This window comes from Cyprinus carpio, chromosome A5 (genome assembly GCF_018340385.1).
Source record: "Cyprinus carpio isolate SPL01 chromosome A5, ASM1834038v1, whole genome shotgun sequence".
In the NCBI taxonomy this organism is placed as follows: domain Eukaryota; kingdom Metazoa; phylum Chordata; class Actinopteri; order Cypriniformes; family Cyprinidae; genus Cyprinus; species Cyprinus carpio.
In genome coordinates this window covers 520,763-546,480 of record NC_056576.1, presented here as the reverse complement: position 1 = coordinate 546,480, position 25,718 = coordinate 520,763, and the positions used below count along the sequence as shown (strand labels likewise).

Sequence of the window (25,718 nt, the reverse complement as noted above, 5' to 3'; positions counted from 1 at the left end):
ACTCATTTTAACAGTCCGGGTAGTACCATAATTTTTTGTAAAATGACTTATTGTGGTAGTCTTTCAAATATGTAAAACAGCAATATTTTACAATGATTATGGGGTGTATGTAATCAAAATGCATTGTCACTCAACCCAAAATACTGGCAAAGTGTCAAGGTCCCAGGACACTGATTTTTCTTTTTCGGGCTAATTTCTCTTTGCTGTTTTCTTCCTGTACTCCAAAGCTTGAGACAGAAGATTCCCACAGCAGATAGAATACCACTGTAAGAAAGAACAAAAAACATGCCATTGTATCATTGTACCAACATGACCTCGGCATCTAATGTTGAAGACACTTATCTTTTTAGTGTTTGGTCCAAAAGACGTGTTACTTTTGACAGGATTTGACCCCCCCCCACCCCCAACCCCCACACACATCCAATAGGGAAAAACACTCATGGCTTAAGCTTATAGAAAAAAAATGGATGAAAGAATAACTTTTATTAGGTAAGTTTACGTTTTTTTTTTTTTTTTTTTTGCTTATTAGTGTTTTTTTTAGTGAATATAATTTGCGTTTTACAATTTCTTATATAAAATAGCATCTAAAGCAAACTCCTACTGAAAGCCTGACATGCTACTTGCCTTCGATGATTCTAATCCGAACTAACAGGAAATCCTGGGGACTGACAAGAAAAAAAAAGGCTATTTTAATTTTGGTGAAATTTACAATAAAGTGCTATATACATTATGTTATATACATAACAATAAAAACGGAACAAGTTCTGTTTGTCTAATATCACTGCAAGCTGAAATCAATGTAACTTTAGCTGTAAGTTAGTGTTGTTACATGATCATTGTGCAATGTTTGAGTATATTCATGCGCATTGCACAAAATAAAAAAATTAGTTCCCCGTGGTTTGACTAAGATAACGATCAGGACTATAATTTTCATTTAAACGTAACTGAATATCCCCACATCTACACGCTAGCGCAACTAGCTTTAACAAAAGACTGTAAACTGACCTCGTAAACCGATTTGGTGATGATTGGATATTGTCTTTAACAAACTCAAGTACTGTTGTCGCGTACCCTCCGCAGAAAAGAGGAATCTCGGACCAAGTACGCCTTTGCGTTGGCATCTTCAGTTTTAGTTCAAGCAGTCTGTGTACTTGGGTGAGGAGAAGTCAGGTTGTTGTGTTTTGTTTTTGTTGTTTGTTTGTTTTTTAACAAAGTGCAATGAAGACGGTCGAACGCAGCGTGCGTGTCGTCACAAAACAGAGCTCCGTATGACCAACGCCCTAAAGTCCACGTGCGACGAGACAAGCCAGATCCCAATCCTTAAAGGGACAGGACATTCTATCATTTACTCACACTCATGTTGTTCAAAACCAGCATGACTCACGTTATCACAAGAGGAGATATTAGTCAGAATATCAATTTTAATTTCCAAATAAATTAAACGAATAATGACAAATGCTGCTGAGCTTTAAAAAAATCCTATGGGTTTTAGTTACGAGATTTAAAATGCGTGAAGCTGTAGTAGAGAAAGCATATAAAAAAATATTATTGTTTTGTCGCAGATTTTTATTTAATTTAATGTACCACGTGAAAAAATATTCGCCCCACACAATTATACACAATAATATCATAAAAATATCCAGTTTGTGCAAATAGCATACATTTACAATCAACATATAACATGGAATTTTACAGAATAACACTGAAATAGTTTATGTCGCAGAAAATCTATTTGGTAAATATACATTTTGCATTCCCATATTCTTGCTAGGTATTCACAAAGGATAAACTGACTTTGGGATATGCCAATCATACAAACAAAACAAAAACCCAACAATTAGCAGGAAACCTGATCTACATGTAGCACACAACACCTGATTGAAGATACATCCCATGAATTTGCGTTTCTAATTTTAATTAAAACGTCAAAATGTGTGAAAACAAAAATAACTTAGTGCTGTGGTTACACTTACAAAAAAGACATTTATATGCAAATTGCATATAAATATCCATTTATTTGAACAATAGATCATTCAATGACAAAGACAGAGTATTAATGATTAAAAAAAACTGCATGAGAAACCATGTTAAAATGTACTTCTAAACAGATCATTAGCATTAATGAGCAATGGCAACATTCTAGGTCGGAATTTGCAAAAACAAATATTAATGTGGAAAGAGTTTTTTCTTAGCAAAAACAAGTTCACTCTCTGTGTCAGTCCCCATAATCAGTGGCAAACTGGTAGTAATCATGACTGTCATCATTCCTACGCTCAGATAACAACTTTCTGAGTTTTCTAAAACATACAACCGCCTAGACACTGACCCGCTAAACAAAATTAAGGTTGGAAACTATGTACTACACAGAACCCTCGTCTTCCCTCTCTCTTTCTCCAAAGAGAGATCAGAAACAACATGCGTGCCAAACTGCATGCACCGGGATGCACGGTTGCACTTGGCCTTAGTAGCATGGCCTCGTGAATGGAGAGAAGCAAGGGGTGAACACTAGCTTTGAACGAAGGCATAAGTAACCCTTGGGTCAGCTGAGACGCTACTCTTCTTACCCTCAGACTGGGCCCTTTGCACTCGTTCATAAAAGAGCAGGCAGATAAGCGCTGGGAGGAGAGTGCCTCCTGGAGGATGGCTTTCCTCACCGAATCATCAGACACCCAGAGCCACTGGGAGCTAAAAGGAGATGTGTTCCACGGGGAGGGGCAGGGCAGCGGGGCGGTAAGTGACAAAATGTCCAGAGTGCATGGTCACCGTGGTGAACCAGGGACGGCCGTCAAGCGGAAGAGGTACGCTGAGCGGCTAGAATGAGACGGTAAAAGATTAAATTACTCAATTTTTGAAATGGGTTACATTCCCTGTATATTTTTCAGAAGCAGTTTCAGACTAAATCAAAGCACATATTCTGGCTCTCTTTATAATAGCATGCATCTATCACATGTACATGTCCTCTACCTGTAGTCATAAGTGAGGTTGAGTTGTTGAGCTCAATCCTGGTGAGTGTAGAAAGACGGAGGAAAAAGGTTCCATTGGACAGTGGCTTATTGTTTATTACAGTGTTCTGAATCTGCACAATGAAACGGAAATTTATTTTAAGAGAATAAAAAATATTTTGTATATATCTAATATAAATAACAGCATTGATTATTAATCACCATTTATTATTATTATTATTATTATTATTATTATTATTATAATTATTTATAAATAGTAGAAGGATTTTTTGGATGTTTTTTTGTTGTTTTTTTAATTTTTTTTTGTGTAAGTAAATTGATGATAAATCATAACAACAGCATCAGTTTTGAAATTAATCTTAATCAAGATACTCAAAAATTAGATTTTGTATATATTCTATAGAATAATATTTAGGAAATAATAATAGCAACATCAGCAATTATTATTACTACTACTATTATTATTGTTATTATTCATAACTTTGGATGCAAGGATATTTGTTGTTGGTTTCACAGATGAAACCTTTATATAGTAGTAAATCCATATTCACAGATCTAATTGAAAGCATCACATGACTAACTTGAAAAAGAGTGCATGTCTCTTACCAACACCATTTAGCAATGGTTTTGTCTTTGGGTCTACAAGCAGCTTTGGCAGTCAGGATATGTGTTTATTTATTCTTCTGGTGCTCTGGAGGTTCTGACCAGCAGTACAATGTTTGTATCGATCCAGAGACAAATATTCTGTAAGCTGACATGTGCTCTTGTCTTTCTTAATGGGATCTCTGTGCCCTCTTTAGACCAAGTCAGTCTCTGCAAATGGATTCAGAGGCACTGAGGCAGGCTAAAGGTGAAAAGAACACACACACAAACCAACCAACAGGATGTTAGTTAAGAGTGCCCGTGTTGGTGTTACAGGGCAACTGTCAATGTTTTGAAAAGGTTGCTGGTCTGAATGAAAGAATAACAACAATCATGTCAACCTTTCCAAGTTTCAGTTGCTTGACAAACGTCGTCCTCTGACTCTCAAGGACTACTCCCATTTACAAGCTCTCCAGCCTGTTGCTATAAAGAGACCAGAGAAAAATCAGATCAGTAATGCTCTGAAAGTTCAACAAATAAATTAGATACAGTGGTACTAAAGCTAAACATTCATCATACCTTTGGTACAGTTTTTCACACTCCACCTCTTTGATGGTTTCAGAGGAAATGAAAGTGCTGTAGACACTGGTCCAAAGTAACTGTTCGGCCCTGAAAGAATGATACGCGTCAAGCAAACTATATACACACATTTTTTGTCTGTTAAGACACTTGCTGGGGCAATACGACTTCAACTGTCATATTTTAATGTAGGTAACATAGAATGCTATTCTACACATATGTAATTGTGTATTACAGAGCAAGTTTGCTTACCCACTGTACTGACGGGATAGAAAGAGACAAGCTGTCGAAAGAATCATAGTGCACAGGACTCTGAAATCAAAAAACAGAGAGGGTTACAATTCCATTGTTTCAATAAGTTGTTGTTGATTGAGATCATAAATATTTGTTAAATCTAAAAAGTCCATTTAAAATGTAATACAAAAAAGTCAGAAAAAGATCACCTGCTGCTCACAGCGTTTACAAGCCATATAGAACTTGTTAACTCTACCGCCCATGAAAAGGGTGCCGAGTCCTCCATAAACTTGGAATAGGATGTAGTGGCCCTGATTATGAAAAAGATAAATTACTAAATGCTACACAAAAAAAAAAAAAAAAAAAAAAAAAAAAAAAAAAATATGTTTTGGAAGAAGAAAGTCTTAATTTACCTCCACTTCTGCAGCTTATGTCTCAACAGATTTCTATAAGAATTAACAGTAGGGTCGTGAGAATGTCTATGGAGCCTGTCTAATTTAAACTCATTGTTCACAAACTATTTTTTGGGTCCTAATACTGCTTAATGGGGGTTACTCATCTTTACCTCCAGTGTTTGCATGTCGAACAGGTGAGCCCGACTCTGGTTGGCGTTCTCGTTCCTCCTCTAATGATGATGTGAGAACATGAAAGAGCTCATGAGCATCCTGTGGAGAAAAGGCGCAATAACAATACAAAGTTATGTTAATTACTTTTTTAAAAAAACCCAACATTGAGCTAGGGATGTAAAACATAATAAGTAATAGTCCTGAACTATCCCGTTAAATATATAACGTTCTGTAAAATATGCAACTGCTTGTTGTTGAAAACATCTTACCTGTTCCTCGCAAGGAGCTGATGTGCCATCTGTAAAGTCTGAGAGCTTCTAAAAAGGCCTCCCGCATCTAAAACGTCATCTTCTCCAGGATCGTGACTCGACAGGGCTGTACAAAGGAGGGAAGATGGAGAGATCACCCTGTTAGGGTGCAATAACATTTTGTGCATTTATATTATCCGGTTAGTGAATGGGAAATAACCTTTAAGTAACTGCATCAGAGATCTGGACAGATGAGTCTCTCTCTCAGTCCTCTCCGGATGGACGCTGCTTTCATTTGTAAAATCCATTTTGCATCTGATGAAGGAAGGACATGCTGCCAGGCCCTGGAGAAGTGAGTTCATAAAGCCAAGTGTTCCCCAGATTAAGCAGACCAGGAACCATACCTGCGAGAGGAACTTACACATTTAATAGTAATAAGAAAAATAGTAGTAATACTGCATCATATTATTATATTATTATTAAGTAGACCAAGAAGCATATCAGTGAGTGAGAGAAATAATACATTTAAGCGATGGAATTGTCAAAACGAACACCTGCAATCTTCTATAGCTGTCACTATATTTATATTATAACACAGCATTGAGCCTTATTGTTTTTATTAATTGGCTACTTTTTATATTGTATACGTCTGAACATTTAGAATACAGGTTTGCATGGGTGAAAAGCAAAGAAAAAAGTGCCATCCCTCTGTTACAATGGTACAGTTCCTGACATGTAAACTAAGGTTAATAGTTGCCCCTTTACACAGACTGTGATGATGTGTTTCCAGTTATTAACATCACAAAATTAGCAATTTATATTTTAATTTTAAAAAATCTATGTACATTTATAATACTATACTTCGTGTTTTATCACATGGGCAATGAATGACAGAAAACTAGTTAATGCTTCTGCACGAATGTTTCTAATACAACGACTGAAAGAGTGACAGCAAACATTTTTCTCTCTTCTGACCAGCTGTGTTCAATCTCCCCATATTTTTATTTTTATTTTTGGAAAGGCAGGGAAATGTCATTGCAAGGGGCAGAGGCAGCTAATGCTTTTTAATTATTTATTAATAATTATTTATTATTTATTATACTGCTTTTATAGTCTATAAAAATAACAACTGTCAATTTAATTTAATGATGACTTTTAACTTTACTCTGAGATTTAAAAATCGCAACACGCCAGAAAACAGACAACTCACCTTTTTCTTTTTTCTTCCTGTCGGAAATTGGCCCCCATAGTACATGACTCCAGCAGCCATGGGCAGCAGCTATTCCACCGATTACACCCCAGTTTTTTCATCATCTTGTTCCTGAAACAAAGAAAGATAAAAAATAATAATAATAAGAAGAAGTGTTTTGGTTTTATCCAGCACAGACAATGTATAGAAATTCGAAGTGACAAAGTTAAAGAGCACATGTACAGATCATCACATGTACTGATCACACACAAAAGCTGTGACAGACAGCACAGAATACCTCTGACCTTGACAGCTGTGTTTGCATTAAGCCTCGGCTCTCCAGGCAAAAGCCATCATTACACGACAGACTATTTTAGGGAAAAGCGGAACATACAACACCAAATCTCATGCTCAGAATTAAATGCTGAATTGAAGATTCGGAATCATTTAATACCTATAATGGTATTTTACAGACATATGGGTAGTTTTTAATAAACTACTGCCTGGCTATCAAGCCATATACATATAAACAAAAACGTCCGAATACAATATTACGACACTTTTGCTTACTGGATCTATAACATATAAAGTACAAAACAGACAGACCCGCGTGTTCATTCATTTGTGATGATCAGTGAAATACAAACACAGCAAAGCGAATGTGTGCTGGCCTCCCAATGCAACAGCTGCCACAATCTTTTCTGCCTTTCATGCGTCTCTACCTGAGCTACACCGATACAACATTCAGCCGTCATTTCACACGTTTTTTATACAAACTCCAACCTTGCAGCGGTCCCAGTGCGTAAGAACTCTCGGACAAGCTTGTCTGTAGTTCCCTGTTTGCACCAAGGCATATTTCACTGCGCCCGCATGTGCGGAACTAAACATTGCGCATTGTTGCGCGACGGGCCTTCCGCGGAGCAGGACGAGTCTCGATGCCATAACCGGAAATGATGACAGGCTGAGAAAGCTGTATTTATAAGCCAACGTGAGGGTTTGTTTATAAAGTACAGAAATGAATTACACTGTTCAGGACAAAGCTGGATAATAATAGAAACTCCATGTCATAGTCTTAATAAGTGAAACCAGGTCCGACAGAAAATACACTTTGGATTAAACAGCCATGAAGACTTTAAATATGTGTGAGCATTTAAAGGATTTATATGTGTATTTGGGTTTGTTTTGTGTTCCAAATGAACATACAAGTAGACTTAAAAGCTGACAACAACACAAACTAAGTCTTTATTTGTTAATTAATTAATTAATTTATTTTTGTCTTCTTTCTCTATGAGTATTATTTTTTTCCACCCAGCTTTCTAACTTATCCGTCCTTTATTTGCATATCTGCACATATACTTGATTTCCCATCCAAATACCCAATACACACACACACACACACACACACACACACACACACACAAAATATTAAAAAGTCTTAGGCCTGGTTCACAGACAGGGCTTAGACTAAACCAGGATTAGGCCATAATTAGTACATTTGTATAAACATGCCTTAGAAAAAAAAAACATTAGGTCTACGGGTGTGCATCTTGAGATAAAACAAGGGCACTGACATATTACAACTCTTACCAACTGACTTAATTTTAGTCTGGGCCTAGGCTTTATGAAAATTACCCATCAACTCTTACCAACATAACTTGCTTTTTAAAAGAAATATCTATTTTTTAAATAGATATTCAGCTCTATAACATTGATTTTGCTTTAGCTTTTTCAGCTTTATATTTTTAGCTAAATCCAAACATACTATTTTAGTTTGAGATGCCTTTTATTAATATTTAAAGACCTTTTTGTTTTTATAACCTTTATCATTTAAATCTTATATAATTTACTAACAAAGCATTTTGGAAATATTTTAGCGGAATTACCAATATATAGCCTATGCCTACATATATATATATATATATATATATATATATAGATATAATATATAATATATATAAAAAGGTCAATGAAAAAATTCATGGGAGGCAAAGTGTATTGTCTTGATTCATCATTTCTAGAACATATTCGCAGTTCCCTCCCGGGTCTCTGGTATGACCCGGGCGTTCCAGCCTTTGCGGAGATCCAGCGCGACCGAGCGACGCCAGCAGCAACAACGACAGGCGCAGAAATTATGGACGCCCCGCGCCACACCGCCCCTCTCTGAGCTCTTCACTGTCCTCACGCCCGTGGTGCTGAAATCAGCCTCGACCCGACAGCAATGTGACGGCAATGAGACAAAGACACCCGGCAGCCCGACGAACAGACCGATAATGGACGATGATTTGTTTCAGTTAAGACAGCTCCCGTGAGTCTGCTTTTCATCCTGTTTCTTTCATCCGCACGCGACCTTAGCCACCCGCGCAAACACCCTCTTCCCTTCATTTGAGCCCTTTCAGTGATCTGCTAGAATGTGCCGTACACAATGTGACATTGATATTTATGCAACTTCTTTGAAAAATCACTGCTTACATAACGGCGGTTGTAGCCTAGATGTAGACTGATGTAGAATATGGATAATTTGCGCTGTATGAAGTGGCAAAGGTGCGTTTGGTAAACAGATCAAGCAGATTAAACCGGTCATATGTGTTTTAAAGCAGTTATGTTGTGTTTGCATAGACTATTTTCCTCGTCCATTGATTCATTTGCATCGCACATGCCGATTCTATTGAATATATAACAGTGGTTATTTGTGGATGATTGGGTTTTTAATGTGATCGCAGTTTCTGCCAAGATCACTTTGAAAGGTATTCAAATAGTTTTACACAATAACACTTTGATTGGACTAATAGAAAAATGTTAAATCCTGTTTGTGTATTTTTAGGTTGTTCATATTAAATTATTTTTAAATTATTACTGTGGAAGGGCTTCTTAACCCATACAGTTCTAAGACCTTTTCAAAATTATAAACTGAAATGTTGCTTAACCCAGAGATTAAAAATATGTTAACCCAAGGTTAAGTAAAAACCCTCTTAAATAAAAAAGGGTGCAGTGGCAGGTTTCTAGAAATTCACTTTACAATGCTATTATAAGATATATATAAAAAACTATTTTACTTACAAAAACAGTTTATATTATACTGTAAATGTACATGTATGTCCTGTTTAATGTAATTTTATTTTTCATCATAAAGTAATATTTATTTTTATTGTGTATTACATATATGTAATTAATACTTTTTCAGTATTTACAGTAAAATTATTTTTTTTGTTAAGTGTAATACAATTTTAAACTTTATATGGTAAGGTTACCTTTTTATTGTAACATTTTTACTTTTTTTCTGTTAAATTTACCAACATTTTTACATTATAGGAAAAAGCTTAAATGTCTATGTTGTGTTCCGGTCATTTTGATCCAGAGAGGATGTTCTTTTTTCCACAAAAAAATTCTAGTTAATATTATTGCATCATTGGATTAAATCTTACTGACTTTGCTTACACATTACAACTTCCCAAAATTTATTGTTATCCCACTTTATTGCACTTGTGGTGTTTCCAAAAAATGCTTATAGAGTTCTGATATTATTATCAAATCAGTCTTTTTATTAATATTTTATTCCAATTAGCACAGGTTTTGTAATTATTTTTGGAACTGATTGATTGTAGGTCTCATCGGAGCTATGCACCTGAGTTTTTTGAGTATGCATCTCAAACTTATCCACAAATAATGCATTTTTTTTCACTCAAAAACTAAGATGAAATGAACAAGTTGACAAAAATGTTGAATCCAAGATTTGACAATAAAATAGCATAATGGGAGATTTGCAAGCAATTTTCAGGGGCCGATCTATAACCGGGATGGGCGGCACGGGGTTTCAGCTGCCACCCTAAGAAAAAGCATTGCCACCCTGTGTCGTGTGCCACCCCATTTATCCCTATTTATTTAGCAGCTGCACTTTAATATGATGACATAAAAAATAAAAAGATGTATCGCGAATAATTGTCAGAAAACACGGCTGCTCACGCTGTATAGTCAACTTTATGGGGACTCTTTACGAACGGCTCTTTTTGGTGAGTCAGAAACAGACAGCACAATGTAGCCCAATTCACAAACAAATGGATTGTTTTCAATTATTATATAGCTACAAAAAAAATTCCCGCAATGCTTCTCATCGTTTATTTTGACTTGCATTGTGTATCTTCATGAATATTGGTGCCACGCGGATTCTCAAAGTGCCCGCTCAAAAAAAAAAAGATCCTGAACACGGAAAATAAAAGCAGAGTTGGGAAAGAAATTTAATCTTAACTTGAATGACATTTTTTCAAAACAAAAAAAAATTATGCTGGCTAATTGACAAGGTCTTTTCTTAAAATTTAAAATAGCTTGCACTTGCAGGTTAGGTGCTATTTTCTGTGTTCTTGCCTTCCATTATGCCTACAGACATTTCTACTTCCACTAGAGGGAGCCAGGATCTTATTGGAGGCCATTCTTTTTCTATTAGTTGCCAGCTCTTTGAATGCAAATAAATGCATAGATTTACTCCATTTGTCTAAGTAGTATGGTGTACTGAAAATATAGTTTTATATAATTAGTGTACAGTGAAATCTATGAAATGTAGATCATTAAATATTTATTTAATTTTAATAGACCCTTAATACAACATTTTCAAGTTGCTAGACATTATTAAATATTATGATTAATGTTTATGATTAATATTGGTATCCATTTAAAATGAAAAGACAATTTTATTTCTTTTTTCAAGATAAACATATATTATAACATTTTTATAAGACACTTGTTTGCTGCTGCACACAACCGAAGCACACACACACAGAGAGAAAGAGACACACCGCGGCGTGAACAGCAAATTGATTCCTCTTTCATTTACATACACATAAAGTCATGAAAATCCCATTTTGGGAAGTACATAAAGTTATGTCTTAAGTGAACATAGCTGAGAAAGAAACCGAGATGTTGTGGTATTAGTTCGTTCTGGTACTTAAAGAGCAGCAGCCAATAGTTATGTTTTCTGTCTGCTAATGCCCAATAACACCACAACATAAAAATTAATCTGTATTTAACTTGTGCAGTGAGCAATTGTGTTATTTTACACTTAATTATTAATTTCTGCCCCTGAAGCTACTGTTTACTGACTGTTACTGTGTTGTATTCATCTCACCTTGTAATGTGTTAATTGTTCCGTTACTAAATTTATAGTTTCACTTGTAGTTTTTGCTGCGGTATAGAAGTACTAACAGTAAGGTTCACAATTATTTATTTTTTTGCTGATCCTTCCGATCCATGACTCAAAATCAGTAATGATGATCTGAAACCGTGATGTTTTGTGATCTGTTGCAAACCACTATGGTAATAGTGAAGTAAACTCATTTTTGAGATTTTTTGCTGATCCGAAAAAATTATCTCATCGTGACTCAAAATCTGTAATTGAAAACCACATACTATTATGATCGCATAGCTTATGACAGTACACAGTTAGATTGCTATTTCTGGCCATAAGAGGGAGTGGTGAAGACTGGACTTTCCTGTAAAAAAACCAAATCATGAGATTAAATTTGTTAGATTGCTGGCCTGATAGTGGCTGATGGTTGCTTTGTGGCTTCATTTGTTTTTAATTGTAGTATAGATGTTTTTAAATGAAATAATATAGATTAAGTATACTGTATATGATTGAGTGCTTGTTTGCATTGGTGTTGCCACCCCTCACAGTCCACACGCCATCCGCTTTCCACACTAAACTTAATTTTCTGATCTGCCCCTGAAAAGGCTGGTCCTTTTTGACAGAGAAAACTAAATTAAGTAAAGGATTTTCAGCATAGCACAAGGTGCATGACTGTTTTCAATGGAATAAGGTCAGTCATGAACGGCAAAACATCTTGGTCTCAGTCTTGATTGATCACCCGGTCCATCAGTGGCATCTTAACAAGACAGTGCAAGTTACAAACAAATGGAAATCTGTCCTTGTGTGTCATTGATCATCTGCGTTGCAGTAAAGTTCTTTCCACTGATGCATGTAAGAGTTTTTAATAATCTACTGCTTATGCTGATGTTATTCCCATGTTGCTGATGCTTGGCAGTAGGCCCAGTCACCCATCTGACGGTGTGCAGAAATCATAATGGCACCGTTCTTCATTGTAGAGCTTGATTCAGCTAGGCTTTGGTCTTCTACATGCAGGAAAGAGTTACAAACACCATTCTTTCATAGCATTTTCTTTATGTTTGCAGGAGCCCAGGTCTGTGCTGTCATTGCTAATTTCAGAAGATTTATGATCTTCATCCTGGTTTCTATTTGTTTTTGTTTTTTTTGAAAATGCTCCCAGAGAAACGTTTTGTCTCTGCTGAGCATGGAGAGGTCATCTGTTTAATGACACTGCCTATCTGCTCATGAAAGCTTTATTGCTCATAGTGTCGCCTGTGAGCACTGCAATTACAGTAATTAAACCACTGGGTATCTGTGTGCTACTCTTATTTACCGGTCCCTGATTCAATCTGTCTTCATAGCTGTGAGGACTACCCCCGACTACTGCTAGAGCATCTGTTGTTGTTTTATTTAAACAGCAGTTTTCATTCTGTGAGAAAATTCTTCTCATCCATTTGCCCCATAAAGGCTGTCGGTTGTGAGTCACAGTTTCAAACATCACTCCACTGTCTCTTCTCACATCGTCACAACATGCTAGCTTTCTCTTGTGCTTTCTTTCCTGGCATTTCACAAACAAAGCTCTCTCGTCACCATTGGCAACAGGCTCTTATTATGTGCATCATTCTGTCCTGCACATTGCAGCTGTATTCCACATACAGATGCTTGTTCTTGTCAAGTGATTTTATTTTGGCCAGCCACATTACAATAAACAGCATATATTGGCTGGATTGTGTGTGGGCTGCCGCTATGCATAGGCATTGCTAAACCTGTGCTTGCTAAAGCTGTCAGGCCTCTTAAATCTGCGATTCAATAATCTTTCTTCATGTTAGCTGAAAACAGCCACAGCAGAAAGATATAAAGCATATTTCATTCTGAATCCTCTCCTTATTTGTTATTTTAGTCAGTGTGTTGGAGCCATTCATATGTAATACATCAGAAATATGTCAGTCTGAATTATCTAATTGATTCTGATATGTCTGCCCGTTGTTCTCTCTGACAGAGTGGTGAAATTCCGGCGTACAGGTGAAAGCACTCGCTCAGAGGATGAATGTGGCGGCAGGGAAGAGGCTTTGCAGATGGATGGAAGGACGGACGGATATGGAGTCTGTTTCCCTGGCTGATGGTGCTCCGGTTCCTCGGGAATTTGCCAACCCCCACTGATGGTATGATTAGGCAATTAATATATCTTATGATCACCAGTTAGTTTTTTTATTAGTAAAGGTGTTTATTTTCTTTCTAAATGTGTGTGACGAGTGGGGCGGAGCAGAGAGCCGTGGGGAACGGAGTGAGGCCGGTGGAGTGAAAGATAATGAGTGACACCTGCACCACTCACCGGTTTCGAATCCCACGGTGAAGCTCTGGAAGGATTTCAATTTACCACTGGCTTAAACTATAGTTTCAGTGTCACGTGGCCTTATGCATGAACAGATATTCAATTCAAGTTTATTTGTATAGTGCTTTTTTTTAGTAGTAGCAAATATACTATAAAGGCAAATATACTATAAGGATAAAAGGAGGAGTGACGACCGTGCAAGATGAGAGAGGACCCAGGCCTTGGACTATTTATGTTGTTGTTGTTTTATGCGACAGTCGTCCGTGAGGGGCTGCCGCTTTTTACTTTTGTTTTGTGTTTGTTTATTTGTTTATTAAAGTTTCCTGTTTAAATTGTTTTGCCGGTTCCCGCCGTCCTTCTTCCCAATCTTTGAACTTTGTTACCAATGTGTTTTTCAACTTGTAATTGTTTAATTAAATTTGGTTATTAATTTAATTTAAGATTTTTTAAAGCTTTTTTTTTAAATTAAAGCTGTAATAAAACAAAAATGTAAACAATCTAATGAAAATTAGAAATGCGAATTTTTGAACTAACCTTAAATAATTTTAAACTGAAGAACTAAAATTACTAAAACTGAAGTAAAAATAAATAAAAAAACAAAATTAAAAGGAGAGGGCACACATAAAATTACTGAAACTTAAACTAAAAAGAAAATAAAAAATACAGTAATAAGAGCTAATGACAAAATAACACTTGATCATGTTAAATGCTTCTTATATACAGGACTGTTGACTGCATTATCAGACCGCTCACTGAACATCTTTAAGGCTAAACTACTCTCCATATGTTGTTCTTTCAACAGATACCTTCATGGTTGAGGATGCAGTGGAAGGCCATTGGCTTTGGGACATTCCAGTGGAAACTGTCCCATCCTTACTGGACTTTCATGGGTAACAAAACTTAAACAAAATGCACAGAGGGAATAATTGTTGTATCATCACAGCACTGTATTATTACAATCAGTTGACCTTGGGTTCTAGAAAGACACTATAAATTAAACATTTTATTTACAAATTAACACAGTATCGTTTCATAAGTTGTAAATCTTTAGCTAATTCTGCAGTCAGAAGGAGTAGTTGCTATATTTGTTTCCATATTGCCCATGGTTGAATTTGTGTGCAGATGGCCGACGCCATGGAGATGATGATCCTCAGTATAATTGGCCCCTCAACTGCACTGTGAGTGGGCACTGTCCAGCTGGGAGGTGGCCACTGCTAACTTCGGTACTGTTCACTACTCCCTGAGTCAATAATGACTCCCCTCATGCTTTTTTAGACAGGTTTGGCAGTAGGATTGGTTCTCTAGGTCTGTTAAGCTTTGCATCATCAGCTCTTCCTAAATGTGTCTGCGTGAATAACCACATTGATGTGTATGTAATGTAGAGTTTCTACACTTCTCTGAAACAGGTAGTGTTCATTGGAATGATGATCAGTTCTTCATTATGGGGCAACATATCTGATAAATATGGGAGAAAAACAGTGAGTATGTAAATTAAAGAGAAGTATGTGCATGTCCAATGGAGACAAATGTGATTTATATTTACTGTGCACCAGCAGAGAATGATTAAAGATGTGTGTGTTTTTGGTAGGGTTTGAAGATGAGTGTATTATGGACCCTGTTTTATGGCTCCTCAGTGCATTTGCACCTATATACGGATGGATCCTGTTCCTCAGAGCTCTGGTGGGCTTTGGCATTGGAGGGGCTCCACAATCGTAAGTATGACACGGATCTAAATACACACCCAACCGTTTAGAAGTTTGGTGTCGATAAGATTTATACAAGTTTTGAAAGTCTTATTCTCATCAAGGCTGCATCTGATAAAAAATACTCTAAAATAGTAATATTATGAAATATTTACATTTAAACTCTATTTTAAATCATCCTGTGAGAGTTAATTAGATTTTGGTGGTATATGTTGGTAAATTTGGTGCTCAAGTAACATTTCTTATAATTATCAATTTGAGATTAGTTGTTACTTAATATATTTGTGGACATATTTCCTTTTTTTTTTAAGATGTTTTGCTGAATAAAAAAAATGTAAAAGAACAGCATTTATTTGAAATTGAATTTTTTTGAAGCAATGTAAAAAATAATTTAATGCATTCTTGCTAAATAACATTTCAATTATAGTGTACAAGCATGAATTTAATTATGGTAAGGAGAATTGCGAGATGTTACCCTAACATTTAAGGTTCTTTTAATTTGTATGTTCTCCATTCCAATTTGCCATTTTTTATAACAATATCATTGAATAATTAGAGACTTACAGAAAACTTTTGGTCTCTCCTTTAAGAGTAACATTGTATGCTGAGTTTCTCCCCATGCGGTCCAGAGCCACTTGCATTCTGTTGATTGAGGTAATATTCTATTCTATTCTATTGTATTTTTAGATACAAATATCATAGCCCTGATTGATTAAATTGTTTCAGTTTGAAACAAAACGTGGAAATCCTCATAACTGTGATTCGTGTGGATTTAGTCTAAATCTCTTTTAAATCTCTTTCTCTCTGATCTGCTGTAGATATTCTGGGCTTTGGGTACAGTATTTGAAGTGCTCCTGGCTATTTTGGTGATGCCAACTTTGGGCTGGCGCTGGCTGCTGGCCCTCTCCACCATTCCACTCTTCATTTTTGCTTTTCTTTGCTTTGTAAGTGTGAAGTTCTAAAATATCACTTTCATTCTTTCTTTTAGACCTAGATATGAATTATATATTGGTGTGTAGCAATATATTGTCTAAACAATAGACTAAACAAAATGTCAAATGCACATCAACAGTGGCTGCCGGAGAGCGCTCGTTACGACGTCCTGACAGGAATCAGGAGAAGGCTTTAAATACACTCAAACGCATTGCTACAGAGAATAACTGTCCCCATGCCGCTGGGAAAACTCAGCAGCCAGACAGGTAAATAGCCAGACAGGTAAATACCATGGTTAAATATACTTGTAGCGTATATTACTTTATTTTATATTAATTATTTATTATGCATTTCATGGCTAGAATTTTTTCTTTACTTTGGTCTTAATTTTCTTGTAAAACAGTTAAACACTTCTTTTCTGCAAAAATATAAACAGTAGCATTGAATCTGCATCGGCTGGCGTGTGTATGTTTTTATTTATAGTATCTCCTTATTAATTGGTATAATCATTAGTTTGACAATTTTCTGTGTTCAGGAGGACAGGGGGGAAAATTCAAGATCTTTTCTCTCCACACTTCCGTTTGACTACTATTCTGCTCTGGTTCATATGGTAAGATGGTCATACCATTCCTATGAATTACTGTGTGAGCTCTCATTCAATCACCTGTCTGCATTCTTTATGTAGATGTCTACTACTAAAGCTTAAAAGGACGTTTTGTTCCCTAAGATTTTTGTCACATCTCACTCTTTTGTTTCATAATTTCACTCAGATATTTCACAATGTTTTGTTCTGGCTGCTTTCATTCATATTCTGTTTATTGTGTGCTTTTCTGTTGCAGGTTCTCTAATGCATTCTCATATTATGGTGTGGTTTTGCTGACCACTGGCGCTTTTTCCAGGAGGGAGGCGCGCCTGTGGTAGTGAGTGAAAGCTAGCTTGTGTGTTTAAAAACATAGTGAGAAATGAAGGGCTATGTAAAGAACAGAATACCACATTTATTCAGTGACATATTTATATGCTGTATAGTATAACCTGTATGCTGCTTAATATATATATTATATATATATATATATATATATATATATATATATACTATATATATATATAAAGTATGTAAACCAGTGTGTTTAATATCATTTCAAACTAGAAGAACGCTGACCATACACAACCAATGTATTCTGTGTGCATACATTGGTCTTGTGTCTCCCCCTAGAGGCCAAGGGCAGTAAAATGGAGCCAGGTTGCAGTTTGGAGTGCAAATATCTGAATTCAGATGATTACAAAGACCTTCTATGGACCACACTTTCTGAGTTTCCTGGTATACATTTGTATTTTTAATGCAATAAAATGAAAATTTACAGCACTCACTCTCCAAGATATAAAGTCGAAGGTAGTCAAGTGTTTGTTTCTTTATCAGAACAGATTTGGAGGAATTAAGCATTATGTCACTTGCTCACCAATGGATCCTCGTCACTGAATGGGTGCCATCAGAATGAGAGATGAAACAGCTGATAAAAGCATCACAAACAAGTAATCCACATGACTCAAGTTAATCAGTTAATGTCTTTTTTGAAAAGCCATCTTTAGGATGTTTTTTAACTTCAAACCGTTGCTTCCAGCTAAAATATGAGTCCTATATCCATAAAATTGATTTCTCCAGAGAAAAAGTAATCTTGTCGGAATCAGGAGAGAAATATGCCACAGATCAAACACCATTAACAAGCAAAAATCAGTCAAAACAATTCTCGAAAAAATGTCAGTGGATTCTGAGATAGACTGGGATTACTTGTGGATTATTGTGCTATTTTTTACACACTGTTTGGACTCTCATTCTAACGGCACCCATTCACTGCAGGGGATCCGTTGGTGGGCAAGTGATGCAATGCTAAATTTCTTCAGATATGTTCCAATGAAGAAACAAACTCATCTACATTTCAGCAAATGTTTTATTTTTTTGGGGTGAACTGCTCCTTTAACATCTCATTTTTAAATAACGTACGGCAGGCAAAATGAAAATGTGACGAACATATTGATTGATGCATCACAGGCCTGCTGGTTGACCCTGTGGGCGATTGATCGATTAGGGAGAAGGATGACTATGGCACTGTGTTTCTTTGTCTTCTCTCTCTGCATTGTGCCACTCTACGCCTGTGTGGGAAGGGTTAGAAAAGCACATCTATTACTGCCAATTTTTTAGGGCATTCAAGCCTGTTTTAATCACATATGTGACCATACTCTGAATAACTGCATTCCCTATATTGCAGGACTTCTTTGACAGTATTTATATTCATTGCGAGGGCTTTCATCGCTGGAGGTTTCCAGGCTGCATACGTGTACACACCTGAGGTAAGAACTCTTTTTCAGTTCATTTCAGTTATTTAATATTTATTTATTTTTTGGAAGAACTGAGGCTGAAAGGATCTGTTCATTCTTTGCCCTTTCAAAGGAATATGTAATAGAAACACAGGAAAATGACACTCAGATAAATTGAAAGGAGAGTAAAGCCTGTTAGACTGTCAGTGTAATGTTAATTGTATTGCTCAAGGCAACAGCTGTGCTTAAAAAGGATTTTAACCTTGGCACATGGCAGATATTGCAACAGCTTACCTGACATTAAACCGGCCACTTTGTCATCCTTCTTTTTTTTTTAACTACTGGAGTTCATCTCCATATACAGGATTGAAGGGCTGAATATTACACATAGTGTGTCTGTAGTTTGTCTTTGTTGTAAATGTCATTGAGGTCATTTTATTGCATACTGTAGTTACTTAAGATTGTAGTTACTAACCTGAGGCAGTTTGCTAACTACATTAATCTCTGTCTGTGAAATTTAACTGGTTTTGAAAGTGTTTACAGCATAATAGCATGCTGAAGACCTTTAGTGAAGTAATAGATCCATGTAAGTAAGGTCATGTAGGTCCATTCACTAACCACCCTGTGGTTAAGTAATAGTTCAATGTTCAATGAGAAGATCATGGTTATAAACCGCTCAATATATCTCTCTCTCTGTGTCCTTTGCAGGTTTATCCCACAGCAACGAGGGCACTGGGTTTGGGCACCAGCAGTGGGATGGCTCGGGTTGGAGCACTCATCACACCATTTGTGGCACAGGTGTGGAAACAATAACCAGAAACTTATAAAAGACATACAGAATAATGTTATACTCTTAACTTAACAAAAAATACACAATAACTGAACAACAAATATTATAGAAATCTGGAGTCAGAACACTTCCTATAAAACAACAGCTATGAATCTGTGTCAGGTTGGGCAAATGCTCTGATATGTTGAGCTGTGGTGCTCATGTGGACAACATAGTTTTGAGTCCATCTGTGGGTCTCATTCAATAACTCTTCATATGTGTGTAAATGTTTTAAAAAATTTTGGTTCATTAGTAAGTTTGTACAAAAAATAATTTTAAATTCACGGGTGGAAAAATACTAGAACCAACTTAAAACCACATATTTGAGTTCACACATTTTTGTATATATGAATTTTTAAGATACTATTATGTATACTATTATACTATATTATTCTTCTGAACATTCTATACATCAATGAATCCTGAAAAAATGTGTTGTGGGTTCTGAAAAAGATTAAGCAGCACAAACATTTTCAGCAGTACTAGTAACAAATGTTTCTTGAGCACTAAATCATTATATTAGAATGATTTCTGAAGGATCATGTGACAAACTATTTTCATGTTTGACACTGTAAAGCTGCTTTGACACAATCAGTATTGTATAAAGCGCTACATAAATAGAGGTGACTTGGCTTGACACTGAAGACTGAAGGAATGGCTGGCGGAAAATTCATCTTTGTCAATCCAGGAATAAATAAAAAAATGTAATATATTACACATAGAAAAGTTATTTTAAATTCTAATAGTGTTACGCAATATTACTGTATTTTGATTAAAAAGAAAATGCAATCTTGGTGAACAGAAGAGATCTCTGCTTCCTTCCTCAAGGTGATGCTGGAATCTTCCGTGTACCTGACTCTGTCGGTGTACTGTTGCTGCTGTTTGCTGGCTGCTATTGCTTCCTGTGCCTGCCTATAGAGACCACAGGACGAGGTCCTCCAGGAGTCCAGTCACAGAGAGTGGGGTCAGGAGATGATTGGGACGGGCCTCAGACCACAGCCCTGGAGGGATTCCACATTCCAGCTCTGAATCACAGGACTAAGGAACACCACATGTAGGTTTGGAAAGACTTAGTAGAAGAAATTGTTCTTAGTTTGAAGTGGGGAATCTTTTCTGTAAAAAAAGCAATGTGTGTCCACAAAGGAATAGCAGATTTAATGATTAGTCCATCAATGACACATTCCTCTACCAAAGGTTGCAAGGTTTTTCTTTTTATGAACATCTGTACCATACAATTAGAGTGGAATAATGCTCACATAATGCTCCCCTTTTGTCCTATTCCCCAAGAAACTACAACAAGAATGTGGGTTGAAAATGAATCTAAAGTATGACAAATTACATTATGCAGTTTAACACATGAAATAACTCTGACATGTTCAAAGGATCTGAGGAGCATTTGAACAACGAAAGATTGGAACCTGAAGTCTAGAAGGTAACGATAGCACAGGAGAATGTGTGTTTGCATCAGGTTTAGAAGGACAGTGAGGAAGAAAGATAATTTTTTTGTTGTGTTTTTTTTTTAAGAGGGCCTTACACTTTACTCCCAGCGTTCCCTTTGGGAAAGTTATGACAACATTTAATCTATTATTTAAAGAAAGACAGGATGCTGCTATAAATCAGAAACATCTGCACCACTTTGTGGGTGTTATCTTGCCTTATTTCAAAGAACCATTTACCATACGTTATTGTTAATTGTTATGGTTAATTGTTATCCATTCATAGTTTTAGACTTTCACTGCCACCACGTGATGTATCTAGTGGACACCAAAGTCTTCATTTCTCAGGCACCACCACTTGAGAGCACCTCTCTTTGCTCCTCTCTCCGGTTGCCAACTGCAACCACTCATATAAAGTGGAATAAATTCCAGCCGATCCCTTTATAATCAGGCAAATCAAAGGTTATCCGATAATTATAATCTTAAAATACTGGCTCACAATAAGAATAAAACAATAGCAAGTGGCTTTCACAGTAAAGGCCCCTCGGGTCAGGATATATATATATTTTTTTACTGTCTATTCTAGCACATCAGCTTCCAAGCACATTTTTCAAACAATGGCTTGCATCAGAACACACAACTTGAACAGTTTAGCAAATTTGAACAATCTTTTGTTTTTTTTTTTCAGCACACCCGCGCTCAATGCGTATATTCGGTTATTTGTATATCTGCCTTGTTCAAACTGTACAGTGGGTATGTGTGTGGCATGATGGGAAGTGTGCAGTTGTTCCTGTGAGTGCAGAGAGTTTGCCCGTCTTTTTGCGATTTAGTGCCGTGTGTTTGTGTCTGTGTGCACAGATCTCTTGCCACTGCACTGGATGGTACATGTATGATAACAATAAATTATGCTTCAAGAAAAAGAAAGTGAGTATATGTATCTTTATTATATATTAGTGCGGATAAATGAAGACAAATGTATTCAGTTCTGGAGATTCATTACCTCTTGGAATCTGTATGACCATGGTTATTAGATTAGCGAGAATAAAACTTGATAGATAACATTATCCAGAGGCAAAGATCTATTAGAGCCGTGATTTAGAGTGTGCTAGCAGGCCTTTCTGCTCCAGGATCTGACCAAAGAGACACGAGCCCCAGGCTTCCTCAGCACATCCACGATGGATGGTCAGTCCAAAACCTCCATGTCCGTAGTTATGAATGACCTGAGGTGAAAGAAAACAACATGGGGGTGTTTGAAAAAAGAATCATGAATCTGCGGAGCCCTAAAGGGACATGATGATGGAAAAAATATGAGATGGACGCGAATATGATACTGAAATACGTTTGCATATCCTTGCAAAATGTTTGCGTTCCACCCAAAACTTTAGCGTTTGCTTGAAATCTTGTGCATTAACTTGCAAAACGTTTAGCTTAACTTAAGAAATTTTAGCATTTGCTTATGCAACCTGTTTGCTTAAAAATCTTTTGCATTTACTTGGAACACTTTTTCTTTTGCTTACAAAACTTTAGCATTCACTTGCAAGATTTTACACCTTGTCTTCAGTGGATGCATCCATTGTTGCTCACGCCGCATCATGCTAGAAGTGGTCTTTTTCATGATTTTTGTATCAGTATCAGAATCAATACTTTGCAAAGCATTTATATATTTTTTTGCCTCCCAATCTCATTATTTTCAATACCAGTTTTGTGAGCAAATGTTAAAGTTTTGCAAGTGAATTCATGGTTCTTGGAGTTCTAAACTTAACAAACTTACCTGAAATTACCTGAAAATAACTTAATTAGTACTAAAATTACTTATACTAAAACCTGAAATAATTAATTAAATAAAAATGTATTAAAGCTAAATAGTTTAAAAATTATATCACATTACTTTTCTACTAACTTTTGTATTCTTTCCCCCCAAGAAACTCGCATTCAAATTTTTAAATGTTTTTTCTCTTCCCATTTCATATAATTGTATCACCAGTTATGCAAGTGAATGCATGGGTCCTGGGGGAAAGTAAATGTTTTGTAAGTGAAGGCAAAAGCACTGCAATATTATTTTTTTTCCACACATCTCATATTTTTACAATAGCATGTCCATTTAGGTCCTCTGTATTAAAACATACATTATCTTGCCTGTTGATATTAATAGCAGTCTTTCTTTAGATGAAAGATGGCATCAGATCTTCTATGCAAGGATCATTCTATGAGCTCACCTCAAATGAGGTTGGTCCAGATCGTATGGTCTCTCTATCCAGTACTAACTTTGCTGCGTGCAGGGCCTGAGACCAGTCCAGATCCTCTACTATCCGCGCATGCTAAAGAAAAAGAAAAAAAAAAGAGATCCAATCCACTCATGCCTACTCAAACAAACACTAATTTAATAAGGCTAAATGGCTGAAACTACCTGTAGACTGGGCTCAAGCTTGCAGGCAGCTTCCCAGATTCCTTTATGGTCCCACAAACTGTTCTGCAGATTCCAGTTTCCTATTTGGAAAAACTCCACCCACAGTGACTAAAACGAACGTCCTGCAGACACAAAATTACCAGAGGTAAGGGTATAATCACTGCTAAGACAAGACTATTTGCACCTCATTATGAACACAACAATGCTTGTGTTATTACGTGTCATATTAGTATTACATACTAAATAATTTAATTTTAATTTAATTACATACTATCAAAGTATTTATAAATATTTTAATTTAGCCTTTATATTTTCAGTTTTCTTTTTAATTTTAGTTCAAGTTTGAGCAATGTTATGGGCCTTTGTCATTTTATTTATTTATTTATATTTATATTTAGCTTCAATTTATTTTTTAGTTTTAGTCATTTTTGCACTTTAACTTATTTTGTTTCATCTAGATGCCATTTCTAACATTTAAGTTTATGTTTTTATGTACTGTTTATTTTTTATTTTATTTCAAATTTATTTCAATTACTGGAAAAAACAGTACGTGTGTCATCATAAAAGAGGCTTACCCAGGAATGATGTACGGTGAGTTATAAACTCCTGATGAGGAATCATGTGTAAGGATCCAGTGTTTTAACCAGGGAGCGTCTACCTGTTGATATAAAAAGCATGAGATCAAAAAAGGTTTATGCCTGATCGAGTTTTATCCACTAAGCCTGACCTTAATTATCTGTCCTCTGCCTGGGCTGGAGCTCAGGATCAGGCTGAAGGTCTCCTGATCGGACACCGGAGCAGTGTGATGATGAACATCAGCAACCGATGTCTGCCAGCTGGAGTCCATTTTTGAGGTCATTACAAATACACACATTTTATGATTAAAATGAAACAGTATAGATGATGCAAGCAGAATCTCAACATTAAATTAAATGATTGAAATCTGCTTAAAGCTAACATTAGGTTAACCAGATGTTACACTTTTCTGAATTATTTTAACAATTTAAAGTTAACATGTACACTACCGTTCAAACGTTTGGGTAAGCTAAGACTTTTTTAAATGTTTCAAAAGTCTCTTATGCTCACAAAAGGCTGCATTTATGTTGATCTAAAATAGACACGAAAAAAAAAGCAAAATATTATAACAATATTAGTATTGTAATATTACAAAATAAGTGTTTTAATATATTTTAACATTTAAATACAATTAAATATGTTAAAATGTAATTTATCTCTGATGAAAAGCTGCATTTTCAGCAGTTATTAATTAGTTATTTGTTGTCATGTTATTTTTGAGATATCTCTATTATGCTTTTTTTTTTTTTTTAACTTTAATGTATTCAGATTTAAATGTGATCAATTTAATGTGGTTTAGATTATTTGAATGATCATCACTGAATGATTTCTTTCAAAAAATATTTAAATAGTAGTAATTTAAGATAAAAAAATTTTAAGATGCTGAACTTTTAATTTCAAAACATAAATGAAAATGAAAAAAGAATTGCTCAAACCTCTTTAAATGAACCAATCTTCCTCTGATAAAACTTGACCTTTCTTTGTCTTAGCCTGCAGAAAAGACAGAAAAGTGACCAAGGTCTCAAAGATACTGTTAATCATTGTTAGACCAGAAAAGATTCATACTGTAAATGAGTAACACATTCACAACAGATTTCACATAACTATATAAATGCACAATAGTTATTCTGATGGCATACTACAGTAAAACAGAAGAATAAAACATGCAGGTAAAAATTGGACACACACATCTATAGAACTATAAGATGTGTAGACACATATACATAAGCCTAGGAAAGAAATCTGAAATATTATTATTCCTTTTAAGTTAAAACGGTTCCAAGCTGAAATTACATTTTGAATTTCAGATTTCATTGTGCACTTTTGAAACTCCACTATTCTATTTCATTCCAATGTTAATTTTTGGTTACTGATTTAGATAACAGGAATCTCGCACCAGTCCATAAGCCAAGGGCCAGGTATGTTTTTCCTTCAACCATGAGAGCAGTGTTGAACCACCCAAAACTGAAAAAAGATACAGGGAGGAAAGGAAAAGCAAAGTGACACAATACTGCATTTACAAATACATTTTAAATTCATTCAATTTGATTCACAACCCACTAATTACTACAACTATCAAAGGATTAAAACAACAAAATTGATTCTGAAAATAAGTCTTCAGCATCAATTTACAGAAAAATAGCTGTCTGATGAGATGCCAGGTGATAAATACCTGTATCCTGGGAACATGTCTAGTTCACGTTTTGAGTAATCAGCTTGCGAAAGCCCAACAC

The 25,718-nt window shown here is 35.8% G+C and overlaps 1 protein-coding gene and 2 pseudogenes across 1 annotated transcript; 1 reads left to right on the top strand and 2 right to left on the bottom strand.

Moving 5' to 3' along the window:
• Positions 1 to 189: 189 nt before the first annotated feature.
• LOC109090349 lies at positions 190 to 7,391 on the bottom strand (annotated as a pseudogene).
• A 1,220-nt stretch (positions 7,392 to 8,611) lies between these two features.
• Positions 8,612 to 21,021, top strand: LOC122141965 (annotated as a pseudogene).
• A 905-nt stretch (positions 21,022 to 21,926) lies between these two features.
• LOC122145114 (D-amino-acid oxidase-like) lies at positions 21,927 to 23,634 on the bottom strand. The gene is made up of 4 exons (XM_042757216.1): positions 23,628 to 23,634; positions 23,410 to 23,489; positions 23,219 to 23,320; positions 21,927 to 22,222 (listed from the first exon to the last, which is right to left on the bottom strand). The coding sequence occupies exons 1-4, from the start codon at positions 23,632 to 23,634 to the stop codon at positions 22,085 to 22,087; spliced, it is 327 nt and encodes a 108-aa protein (XP_042613150.1). The 3' UTR covers positions 21,927 to 22,084.
• Between the last annotated feature and the right edge of the window lie 2,084 nt (positions 23,635 to 25,718).